This window comes from Lepidochelys kempii, chromosome 25, assembly GCF_965140285.1.
Source record: "Lepidochelys kempii isolate rLepKem1 chromosome 25, rLepKem1.hap1, whole genome shotgun sequence".
Taxonomy (NCBI): Eukaryota; Metazoa; Chordata; order Testudines; family Cheloniidae; genus Lepidochelys; species Lepidochelys kempii.
Genome location: NC_136404.1, coordinates 4,186,091 through 4,198,911, shown reverse-complemented (window position 1 = coordinate 4,198,911; position 12,821 = coordinate 4,186,091). Strand labels below are relative to the sequence as shown.

At 43.2% G+C, this 12,821-nt stretch overlaps 1 protein-coding gene across 4 annotated transcripts in view; it reads right to left on the bottom strand.

Annotated features, from left to right (window-relative positions):
• The window catches only part of RANBP3 (RAN binding protein 3), a 175,977-nt gene that overhangs the window by 110,576 nt on the left and 52,580 nt on the right, over positions 1-12,821 (bottom strand). For 2 of the 4 annotated variants that reach the window (XM_073324307.2, XM_073324308.2), the window contains exon 3: positions 8,182-8,382. The exons of 1 other annotated variant lie outside the window; for it this stretch is intronic. In XM_073324307.2, coding sequence (XP_073180408.1) covers positions 8,182-8,382 — 201 coding nt within the window. Of the gene's footprint in view, positions 1-8,181; positions 8,383-11,479; positions 11,531-12,821 lie in introns of all 4 variants that reach the window. One more of the 4 variants, XM_073324306.2, reaches the window with a different exon arrangement.

The window sequence follows — 12,821 nt, the reverse complement described above, 5'->3', positions numbered from 1 at the left end:
TGCACCACTACAGACTAGAGACGGAATGGCTAGGCAGCAGTTCTGCAGAAAAAGATCTAGGGGTTACAGTGGAAGAGAAGCTGGATATGAGTCAACAGTGTGCCCTTGTTGCCAAGAAGGCCGATGGCATTTTAGGATGTATAAGTAGGAGCATTGCCAGCAGATCGGGGGACGTGATTGTTCCCCTCTATTCGACATTGGTGAAGCCTCATCTGGAGTACTGTGTCCAGTTTGGGCCCCACACTACAAGAAGGATGTGGAAAAACTGGAAAACGTCCAGCGGAGGGCAACAAAAATGATTAGGGGACTGAAACACATGACTTATGAGGAGAGGCTGAGGGAACTAGGATTGTTTAGCCTGCAGAAGAGAAGAATGAGGGGGGATTTGATAGCTGCTTTCAACTACCTGAGAGGGGGTTCCAAAGAGGATGGATCTAGACTGTTCTCAGTGATAGCAGATGACAGAACAAGGAGTAATGGTCTCAAGTTGCAGTGGGGGAGGTTTAGGTTGGATATTAGGAAAAACTTTTTCACTAGGAGGGTGGTGAAACACTGGAATGCGTTACCTAGGAAGGTGGTGGAATCTCCTTCCTTTACAGTTTGTAAGGTCAGGCTTGACAAAGCCCTGGCTGGGATGATTTAGTTGGGGATTGGTCCTGCTTTGAGCAGGGGGTTGGACTAGATGACCTCCTGAAGTCCCTTCCAACACATATATTCTATGTCTGAGCCTTTCACAGCTCTTACTCCTGATTAGATAATGCATGCACCATCCCCACAAAGTGAGTGAGCATCCTCCAGCCCTAGGCTATAGGGGCAAAGCTGGACTTTTCCTGTAATGGCTGCTCTGGGCTGGGGCCAGACTGAGCACTGGAACAGAAAGCAGGAAACCAGTTTCTCCTGTGCTCTCCATGTATTCCCTGCTGACACCCAGTCAGCACGGAGGAGGAAGACACGTGATTTGAATGCAGAGGGGACAACAGCTGGACCTCAGGCAGTACAGAGGAGGACTAGGGAACAGACTGGGACAAGGAGCCTGCAGGGATGGAGACTGGGACTGAACGCTAGCAGGTGGCAGCAACTAGGAATAGCTTGGCAAGGAAACTAGGTCTGAGGCAAATGGGCAGGGGGAGACCTAAGGGAACCAGTTGGAGAGGATAGGGAGACATTTCACAAGGAGCCATAGGGAGAACCGGGACTCGCTGGGCAAAGAGACTGGGTCAAGGAGGACCCAGATTGGGTCAGAAGCCTAGGGAGGAGAACTTGTAACCAGTTGGGTCAGAGAGAGATCAGGGAGGGAAATGGGACAGTATAACATGTAATCAAAGACTATCAAAATGCATATGCAAAAGGAGGACAAATTAAGATCGCACAGACCACTTTAATTCTGGCATTTCTCAGCTTTTGAGTGCTTGACTTTGCAACATTAACCTAATGTTTATTTAAAGGTAAATTAAGGCATCATCATTACTAAAGTTTCTGCTCTAAGTGTGCCAATACTTAGATCACTGAATTTCTACAACTCAAGAATCAGTCTTCTTTAGTCTAACCCAGTGGTTCCCAAACTTTAACAACCCATGAACTCCTTTCACTAAAATGTCAAGTCTCACAAACCCCCTCCTAAAAATAAACATTTCCAAGAATTTTCTCCTTTACCTCAGTATAAATTAGAAAAGCAGTGATCTTGGACATATAAAATTGGTTTTTATGACATGCTGATTACACACTATGTATTATTAATTATTATTTATCATGACAGTATCTATTATATTATGAAAACGGCAACACTCTTCCGAGATCTCACATCCGTCGCTTGTATCACTTTGAATAAGCCTGTTATACAACAAGGCTCCTACGTTTCATCGAGGAGTATCAGATGTGAAACAGCATGCAGGGATTTAAAAAGCCAACTCAAATCAAGAATTCCTCCTACACAAGCATTCAGGTCTTGAGCAGTCCAGGCAAACCACGCACATTACAACGAAGCTTAAACTTGTTCTTCATCATCATTTTTAAAACAATACTAGCTGCCTGTTTCATTTTAAAAACAGCAAAAAATATCCACCTCCCTTTGCATTTCTTATAAGGAGTCTTGAAGTGTAAATCTCCTCAGTGTGATACATATGCTATCTTTGATGTGCTTAGCTCTTGGAAGTCCAGGGGCTCTGGGCTGCTGACCCCGGGGTCCCTAGGGACAGCTCTGTCAGCCATTAGGGAATTTTTTCCCTGAGAACCCACTGTAACATTTCACGAACCCCAGTTTGGGAACCACTGATCTAACCTGATCTCCTGCATAACATAGGCCACAGAACCTCACTCAGTAATTTCTGCATCAATCCCAAAACTTCTTTTTTAAGAAAGACATCCAGTCTTAAAGACTGGATGATGGAGAACCCACCACGTCACTAAGTAAATTGTTTCAATGATAAATTTTCAACAAAGATGGTAATTAACATCTTATATCTAGTGTAAATTTGTCTATTTTCAGCCTCCAACAACTGGACCTTTTTTCCTGCTAGATTAAAGAGCCCTCTTACTATCAGAAATACCTTCCCCATGCAGACTATGATCACCTCTTAATCCTCTCTTGAATAAATTAAACATTGAGCTTCTTAAGTCTCTCACCATAAGGTGAGTTTTCCAGACTTTGAGTCATTCTTATAGTTCTTGAAGAATATTCCTAGGATCAGGTACTCTCTCTCCCAGAAATAGTGCTTGATTCTAATCCAATATTTAGAATACACTTAAGAAGACAATTTCCTCCTTTTGTCAAATACAGCATGATATGATTGATGAGGTCAAGGTACACAGGAACCTCACTTCAATAGCCAGGTAATTGTATATAGTCCATGTACTCCATGGCAGGTTGAAACTCAATTTTGTCTCAGTTTCATTTAAATTAAAGAATGAGTGTTTTAAAATTAAGTATGATAAATACAATCTATGCAGTAGTGTCCTAACGTTGTTTATTTTGATGGTAAATTCTATTTTACATTCTCCACACATTCAAGTTTTCAGTATCTCAGATTTCTGTACTAACAAAACAGCTGCATTGCAGAAGCTGTAAGGAGAAGCTGTAGTATTTAGCAAGTGGGACAGGGACAGTTGCCACTTTTGGAGGCATGGGAAGCAGTTTGCAGGCATGTGGAATTAGCTGGATGTTTTTGCTACCATTATGAGTGATACAGTTTTCAATGCTGACAGTTCAATTGCAGTCTTTAGATTTCAGATCTTTCACTCTAGTGATATGACTAGCAAAATTCACAACTGTTGTCTTAGGCTACCTACAAACTCAGAAGACACCATTTCATTGGTTTACACAGTTACATTAGCAAGGTTTCCTTCACAAACATGAGGGCCAGAAACAAGCCTTCTAATTTAAAGCTTAGATACTTGAGAGCAATTCTGTGGCAAAGGGTGAGTTCCACAGCAAAGTCTACTCCTACAGAATTGCAGACCACATGGGGACCAGGATATAGTGTTCTAGGTCTTGATGTTTCAAAGGACTCAGACAGTACATCTAAATGCCTTGTCATCTTTGAAACTGGACACTGCTTAAAGGCTTCACCTGTTGTATTAGTCTCTAGTTAGCAAGTCTGAAAAAAATGCAATTCCACCCCTTCTTGCTGTGAGGAGCTTTCCTCTCCTCCTTCACAGCATCCTGGCTGCTGCATCTCTCCACTACTTTAGCCTCTACTCCAACCTTCCAAATGCTTTCTCAAACAGACGCATCATATTGACAAGTTTATTGACAGTTTCATTGCTGCCCAGAATCTTAATTTTACTTTGCTGCTGGTTGGTAAACAGAAGCAGCTGCAGAGGCAGTGGGCTGTCACATGTTTACAGAGTCAGAAAGACAACACCACATTAACATACAGTCATTTAACATCTGGAATGTTATCTTCATAAGCATAAGAGTTCTGCCACCCCTTGTACACAGTAACCTGAAACTGCAAAAACTGGAGAGAACTGGGGCTTCCCATTCACCAGTGATAAGTGGGTGAGGGGGTTTGTTTTAAGACCAAAGAGTTAGACTATGCTCTTTGTGGGCTGTGTCCTATTCTGCGTTTTGCAAAGGACAATGAACATTTATAGTAGTACAAAAACAACAAACAATACTGAGGACCCTGGCCTTCTCTGTTAGAGGAACCACCAAGGAACCACCATGGTGACTCAAAAGTCTCTCCATACACATTTGAAATTAGAGGAAAAGGAGATGCAGCAGCCAGTCATATAAAATGGCATCTACACAAAGCACTTCAATTTATTCCCTGATGAAGAAGAGAACCTCGGATTACTACATTTCAGAGGTCATTTATGGTAAATTAAATAAAATGGTATTCATTAATGTTTCTCTATGCAGATGTCATTCATCCTGTAGCATCTTTCTGCTCAGTCAATTCACCTGAGTGTCTTTCTCCTGTAAAATGCATGGCCTGAAGAGACAGCATATTCTCTTCAATGCACACAAACACTATCTTTTCTTTATTTGTCCATTGTGTCCTTAAATTCCATATTTTTGTGGTGTTTAGACGTTGCTTGTAATTATTAGAATTGGGAGCACTGTCTGTTGGGAGTCTGAAAGGACAGGAAACAGGAAGGAGGGAGGAGGAGTTGAAGAGGCTGAGGGAGAGCTACTGAGCAGCAGCTTGGAAAAGAGGTTTCCACTTTATTTTTTAAAGTCCTGTTGAAGTTTGTTAGTACCTTGCCTGGCTACTACAACATTTTGGTGATGAGGGTGGGATCTTCTGCCTCTGAACCCACCTGCACCCTTTCTACAAAGCCCTGGTGATCCTCCAATTGCTTTTACTGCCTGGATCCATATGTTTGAGACTTACCTGCTTGCAATCAGTGCTACAGAGATTTCTGAAGAAAGCAAGCATGCTCTGCTAATCCACTGCCTTAGAGCAGAAGGGCAGTGTATATTTTACACTTTTCCCCTTGCAGATGATAAATATGAGACTGCACTCACTGCATTAAAGAACTTTTTTGAAACAAAAGTGAATGTAGTAGCTAATCGCTACAGATTTTGCCAGCATGAGCAGAAACCAGGGGAGACTATAATGCAGTATATTGCTTCCCTGAGGAGTCTGATTGTAACTTGTGACTTTGGGAATATGGTAGATGAGATGATTAGAGACCACTCATTGAGAAAACAACCATGCTTCGTGTAAGAAAACGTTTACTTCTAGAAACGCAATTTACACTAGAAAAAGCAATAACCATTGCTACCCAGACTGAGTCAGCTACAGCTGAAGCCAAAATAATGGGCATGGATACAGGAGGTACAGTCCAGGCTGTGAGTCCTTTGCAGAAAAGTTCACTATCGCTGCAGACAAACAATTACAAGAGAAAAACAGTTGAACAGAACCAAGCAAAGGATAAGGCTTTCACAAACAAGCGGCAGCGTGCTAAGGAACCAAAGTTCCAGTGTGGTTCCTTCGTTAGGATACGAAAACCTGTAATTTTATGCAAAGGGGACCATAAATTCACAGTTCATCTTAAAATCATAGAGAAAAGAAGGGAGCTTACACCTATCGACTTTCTGATGGGTGGGTATGGAATGCTTCTTATCTTGCACCTGCCTATGCACCAAGAGGAGATTATGCCAACACCCAGTCTGCATTGGATGACTTCACCGTAGTATCAACACAACAAGACATTGCACTGGAACCAGGGCTTGAGAGACAGCCTGTCAGACCCAGACAACCACCTGTCTGGGCTAGAGACTATGTTATATAGTATCTATAGTGTTTTTAGTGTAATAATTCCATCAACAGTATAGTGCCTTGCTTCCTATTTGTTCCTGTGGTTAGAACAACAATGTTTATTGTAATTGGGAAAGTTTCTTAACAGAGCAGGGAATGTGGTGTTTAGATGTTGCTTGTAATGATTAGAATTGGGAGCACTGGCTGTTGGGAGTCTGAAAGGATAGGAAACAGGCAGGAGGGGGGAGGAGTTGAAGAGTCTGAGGGAGAGCTATTGAGGGTGCAGCAGCAGCAGCTTGGAAAAGAGGTTTCCACTTTAAAAAAATAAAGTCCAGTTGAAGTTTGTTAGTATCTTGCCTGGCTGCTACAATAATTTGTTTACATACATCATTGTTAAAGGGTCATGGCAAAACAGGCAGAATTTAGGGCTTGTCTACACTGGCACTTTACAGTGCTGCAACTTTTTCACTCAGGGGTGTGAAAAAATACCCCCTTGAGCGCAGCAAGTTACAGTGCTGTAAAGCGCCAGTGTAAACAAAGCCATGCTCCCAGTGCTGGTAGCTACATTCCTCATGGAGGTGGGTTTTTTAGAGCGCTGGGACAGAGCCTGTAGATGCATTCTCCTAGATGGAGTTGAGCTTACATAGCTAGTTACCATGCCACATGCCCTGCAGCCTCACTTGCAGAGAGTGGGAAGGAGAGACCTGAGCACACTTTCCTCCAGGTAAATTCAGCTAGCAGATGATCCCTTGGGCACCGTTGCAAGCTAGTGCAGATTAGAGCAGCCTCTGGTGTACGCTAACCTGGGCCAGACGACTAGCAGAAAATCAAGGAACTGAAACCAGCTCTCAAAGCCCTCCATCCCCACGATACGAAGGGTAAACTTGACAAACAGGGAACCTAGCCAATGTCTGTCTGTCTCTACAGGTAATAGTAGTGCTAGGTGCACTGCCAGATCAACATTACTTACAATTCCTCCAGGTCTAGAATTAGCCTTACTTCCCCAGCCTTCTGAGGGACATGAATGATGAATTATGTTCTGAAAGCCTATGATGGAACCAGGAATTTAGTGATATCAGCACTCAGAAGATGCACAGAAAAAAGCTAGGGGTTCTGTAGTATATTTTGAGGCAAGAGATTAATTGCATCTTGTTCTAGAAATCAAGAGGAATCCTGAGAGTATTTGATAGAACCTACTTCCAGAGGTCAATTATTGGCCATTGCTGAATGTCATTCTCCCCCACAGAAGTGAGTAAATAGCTCCCATCTTCCTGAGGGTTCTTTGAAAGCTCTGATGATCGTCACAAAGGACAATTAGCTGTCAGAGTCCGCTTGGAGACCCAACTCCTGTATGATCTCTCTTCCAGATGCTGACTCCAAAGACTGTTCTTGCATGTCCAGAATCTATTCAAACTCTGGGTTAATTAGCCTGACAATAGGACTACTTAGATTTTATAAGAACTTGAACTCTAAAAGAGTTCGACAGATAACAATGCTATTTTCTTTTCTCTGGGCTTCACTTTCTTGAAGGGCTGTCCAAAGAATCTTTTCCTGGCCAATTTAGAGGATACTAGCAACTATTTCATTTGGGTATCAGCTTTCCATTGTCTCAGCCAATGATATTTAGCAACCTTATTTGAACACACAGCCCATCTGAAAATCTCTGCATTTTCACAGAGGCATCTCATAAAAAGGCTTTACAGAGACTCTCTCATTAAGGACTTTTCAGTTTTGTCCAGATTGGTGTACTGTCCTTCGTCTCTAAGCGCTATACTAGAATAGCTTTGACAGATTACATGGTAACACCAGTCTGTCCATTTGATCTTTCTGAAAATAGTGTCTCCTATTCTGCAAGGATCACAGTCTTTAGCCAACAAAGCCACAACTTTACCTACTTTTCTGAACTGAATTTACATTTTTTTTTTTCAAATCTACAGTTTCACTCTTCTGCCTGCATTAGGAAATTCTCTTTCAGCTTCTAAATTACATCCTCTAAAACGGGCGAATGACATGCTCTTTAGCTCTTCTTGCTTTATTGTACTGGAGGATTATGACCTACTGTCAGAAAAATCCCCTTCTTTCACAGATAACTGGACAATAGCTACTTCCATTGCTTTTCAGATTATTGCGAACTCCCTCCCTAACCCCCCTCTCCACCTCCCCTTCTGGCTTGGGAAAATTCTTGCTCCTGGAAGCACTACATCTCTTTTTACCCTTTGAAGAGATTTTTGATAAAGGACCGGTCTCTTAAAACTCTCCCTACTAAAAGAGTCCTATTATAGAAGAACTTTTATTTCTACCAGCTGAACTACTGGCTTTACTGGAGGGAGTAATACAGAAACTGGGAAAACTATTAACAATGAGACTTATTACCTAAAGTTAACAGCAATCACTTAACCCCTTTAGGGAAATGGACAGAATTTTAAAAAAATTAAATCCCCTCAGCAGCAGAAGTACTCGGTACGTTCGCACTTACCCCTGCCAGTTCTTGTTGAATAGGAGCAAGCTGGGCTTCAGAAGCAGGAATCAGAGCACTGACTGAGGCAACAGCGGGAGCAGGAAGCTCAAAGTCGCGCTCACCAGCTGATTCTGTGTGACCCATACCACCGTGGGGGGACTCAGCCTCTCCCTGTGGGTCCTCGCCTGAATCCGACAAACCTTTTTGCTCTGCAGGGGACTGGGAGCAAAAAAGACAGTGTCCCTTCAATGCAAGGCTGCAACATGATGGAGCAGTTGTCCAAGTGACAGGATTTACTAATCCTTTTTTACATTCACCATTTTTGTGACCTGGCAGAAGTTGTTGCTCCAACGAAAGATAGCATGAAACAGGTAAGAACCTATAACTGAATTAGTCCCCCATCAAATAAGCATCAGATAGAGCACATACACTTTAAAAAGGCAGCCAAAACTTCTAGTGCCCTCTAACCAAAACCGCTTTTCTGCCAGCCCCAACCTCCCGATCCATAGGGTTACTGGGGTTTAGTTTCTCCCTTTGTTGAGCCTTGATTGACAGCTTCTACCTACCTAGTGGGAACAACTCAGAGAAACAATTAGCAAACAGACAATTGCTGGAAATAATGGATTATTCCACTGTTACAGGCTATGCAGCTCAAGAGTAGTGTTTGTTGGTTTTTAAACATAATATATCAATATTCGCAAAACAAACACTTTTGTGTTCATGTGTCAATGCATTCTCTGAAAAACAGTGGCAGATAGTCTTTTCTTTGAATTTACATTAAATTATGTTACATCATTACTAGAATGAAAAGGATCTCATAGTTAGGAAATCTGGGTTCAGCTCCACCTCTGCCATAGATTCCCTGAATGATCTTGGCCAAATCACTTAAATTTCCTGTCTCTCAGCTCTCCATCTGTAGAACAACAAAATTTCCCAAGCAATGCAAAGATTTGAGATTTTGTAAGGTAGATGTAGCCATGGCTGAATCTCTCTTACAAAGCAGTCAACAGAAGAGAACCCTTCTTCTGGACCAAGTGTATCTAATAAGAAACTACCACCACTACCATGTTTTATTTAAACAGCACCTCACATCCTTTAGAATTCAAAGCCCTTCTCAAACATCAGATGATACACAACTACATGATCATTTCATCCACCACTGAAATGCAGCCACCTTCCAGGTCAAACACAAAAACTGTTTAAAAGCACTGAGGAACATTACATTAAGTCAAGAATGCTATATACAACTGAATCAATAGGGTTTATTTTAGGCAAGCACAATGGTAAATATGCAAACTACATCTCTACTTTTGTGAAAAGTGAATTGGATTGTAAATGACCCATAAGAGGACAAAACTTTGATTTTATGTCTCATCTGAAAGACAAGGTTTTGCTCAGGAATGGTCAGGATACTGGGGTGTTTTAAGTTTTCAAAATCAAAGCTTTATTGCCAACCCCAAACACCAATTTAAAATGGTCTAGGAAATCAGGAAGAAAGTAGTGGAGAAGAACTTTATTTACACCCAAAAATTTAAGGAATTACATAATTTTGATGCCCTTTCCCCTCCCCTCCCCCTTAGGGCTTGAAAAGGCAATTATGTTTCGCCCTTATGGTTGTAAAATAAACATTCCAAATGTAAATAACAAGTGGAAAAAAGGGAAGCTGAAAGCAATGCCTCAGCTCCCCTCTCCTATTGTTCCTTTATACCCTATCTCTGGGTGATCTCATCCACACAGAATCATAGAAAATTAGAGTTGGAATAGATGACCTCCTGAGGTCTCTTTCAACTCCCTGCTCAAAGCAGGATTAACCCCAACTAAATCATCCCAGCCAGGGCTTTGTCAAGCTTGACCTTAAAAACTTTTAAGGATGGAGAGTCCACCACCTCCCTAGGTAACCCATTCCAGTGCTTCACCACCCTCCTACGGAAATAGTTTTTCCTAATATTCAACCTCAACCTCCCCGACAGCAACTTGAGACCATTGCTCCTTGTTCTGTCATCTGCCACCACTGAGAACAGCCTAGCTCCATCCTCTTTGGAACCCCCCTTCAGGTAGATGAAGGCTGCTATCAAATCCCCCCTCACTCTTATCTTCCGCAGACTAAACAATCCCAGTTCCCTCAGCCTCTCCTCATAAGTCATGTGCCCCAGCCCCCTGATCATGTTTGTTGCCCTCCGCTGGACTCTCTCCAACTTGTCCACGTCCTTTCTGTAGTGGGGGGCCCAAAATTAGACGCAATACTCCAAATGTGGCCTCACCAGTGCCGAGTAGAGGGGGAATAATCACTTCCCTCGATCTGATGGCAATGATCCTAAAATACGCAGCCCAAGTTAGCCTTCTTGGCAACAAGGGCACACTGCTGACTCATATCCACCTTCTCATCCACTGTAATCCCCAGGTCCTTTCCTGCAGAACTGCTGCTTAGCCAGTCGGTCCCCAGCCTCTAGCGGTGCATGGGATTCTTCCGTCCTAAGTGCAGAACTCTGCACTTGTCCTTGTTGAACCTCATCAGATTTCTTTTGGCCCAATCCTCCACTTTGTCTAGGTCACTCTGGACCCTATCCCTACCCTCCAGAGTATCTACCTCTCCCCACAGCTTAGTGTCATCTGCGAACTTACTGAGGGTGCAATCCATCCCATCATCCAAATCATTTATAAAGATGTTGAATAAAACCGGCCCCAGAACCAACCTCTGGGGCACCCTGCTGCCAACTAGACATTGAGCTGTTGATCACTTCCCACTGAGCCTGACAATCTAGCCATCTTTCTATCCACCTTATAGTCTATTCATCCAATCCATACTGTTTTAACTTGTTGGCAAGAATACTGTGGGAGACCATATCTAAAGCTTTGCTAAAGTCAAAATATATCAGGTCCACTGCTTTCCCCATATCCACAGAGCCAGTTATATCATAGAAGGCAATCAGGTTGGTCAGGCATGACTTGCCCTTGGTGAATCCATGTTGACTGTTCCTGATCACCTTTCTCTCCTCCAAGTGCTTCAAAATCGTTTCCTCGAGGACCTGCTCCATGATTTTTCCAGGGACTAAGGTGAGGCTGACCTGTCTGTAGTTGCCCAAGTTCTCCTTCTTCCCTTTTTAAAAGATGGGCACTATATTTACCTTTTTCCAAATGTCCAGGATCTCCCTCGATCGCCATGAGTTTTCAAAGATAATGGCCAATGGCTCTGCAATCACATCAGCCATCTCCCTCAGCACCCTCGCATGCATTAGATCTGGACCCATGGACTTCTGCATGTCCAGCTTTTCTAAATAGTCCTTAACCTGTTCTTTCACCACTGAGGGTTGCTCACCTCATCCCCATACTGTGTTGCCCAGGACAGCAGTGTGGGAGCTGACCTTGCCTGTGAAGACAGAGGCAAAAAAAAGCATTGAGTACTTCAGCTTTTTCCACATCATCTGTCACTAGGTTGCCTCCCCCATTCATTAAGGGTCTCACGCTTTCCCTGACCTTTTTCTTGTTGCTAAAATACCTGTAGAAACCCTTCTTGTTACCCTTCACATCCGTTGCTAGCTGCAACTCCAGTTGTCTTTTGGCCTTCCTGACTACTCCCCTACATACTCGAGCAATATTTTTATACTCCTCCCTAGTCATCTGTCCAAGTTTCCGCTTTTTGTAAGCTTCCTTTTTGTGTTTAAGATCACTGAAGATTTCACTGTTAAGACAAGCTGGTCGTCTGCCCTATTTGCTATTCTTTCTGCACATTCCTGCGCCCTCAATAAGGCTTCTTTAAAATACAGCCAGCTTTCCTGGACTCCTTTCCCCCCTCATATTCGCCTCCCAAGGGATTCTGCCCATCAGTTCCTTAAGGGAATCAGAGTCTGCTTTTCTGAAGTCCAGAGTTTGTATTTTGCTACTCTCCTTTCTTCCTTTTTTCAGGATCCTGTACTCAACCATCTCATGGTCACTGCTGCCTAGGTTGCCACCCACTTCTACTTCCCCTACCAATTCTTCCCTGTTTGTAAGCAGCAGGTCAAGAGGAGAACGGCCCCTGGTTGGTTCCTCCAGTAGTTGCACTAGGAAATTGCCCCCAACACTCTCCAAAAACTTCCTGGATTTTCTGTGCATTGCTGTATTGCTCTCCCAGCAGATGTCAGGGTGATTGAAGTCCCCCATTAGAACCAGGGCCTGTGTTCTGGAAACTTCAGTTAATTGCCTGTAGAAAGCCTCATCTACCTCATCCTCCAGGTCTGACGGTCTATAGCACACGCCCACCATGACATCACCCTTGTCGCTCTCACTTCTAAACTTAACCCAAAGACTCTCAATAGGCTTTTCTCCAGTTTCATACTGGAGCTCTGAGCAATCATTCTGCTCTCTTACATACTGTGCAACTCCTCCACCTTTCCTCCCTTGCCTGTCCTTCCTGAACAGTTTATACGCATTCATGACAGTGCTCCAGTCATGTGAGCTACCCCACCAAGTCTCTGTTATTCCAATCACATCATAGTTCTTTGACTGGCCACATACATGGCATTGACTGATATCTCTATGCAGATCTCCCTCCATCGAAACTCTTCCTGGTGCCTAGCCCTCACCTGAAACTTGAAATGGCCTGACTTTTCCCTCAAAGCCCTCCCCTCCTACCATTATCAGTCATGGTGGATATCACCACCATCTTACTTGTCAGTAGG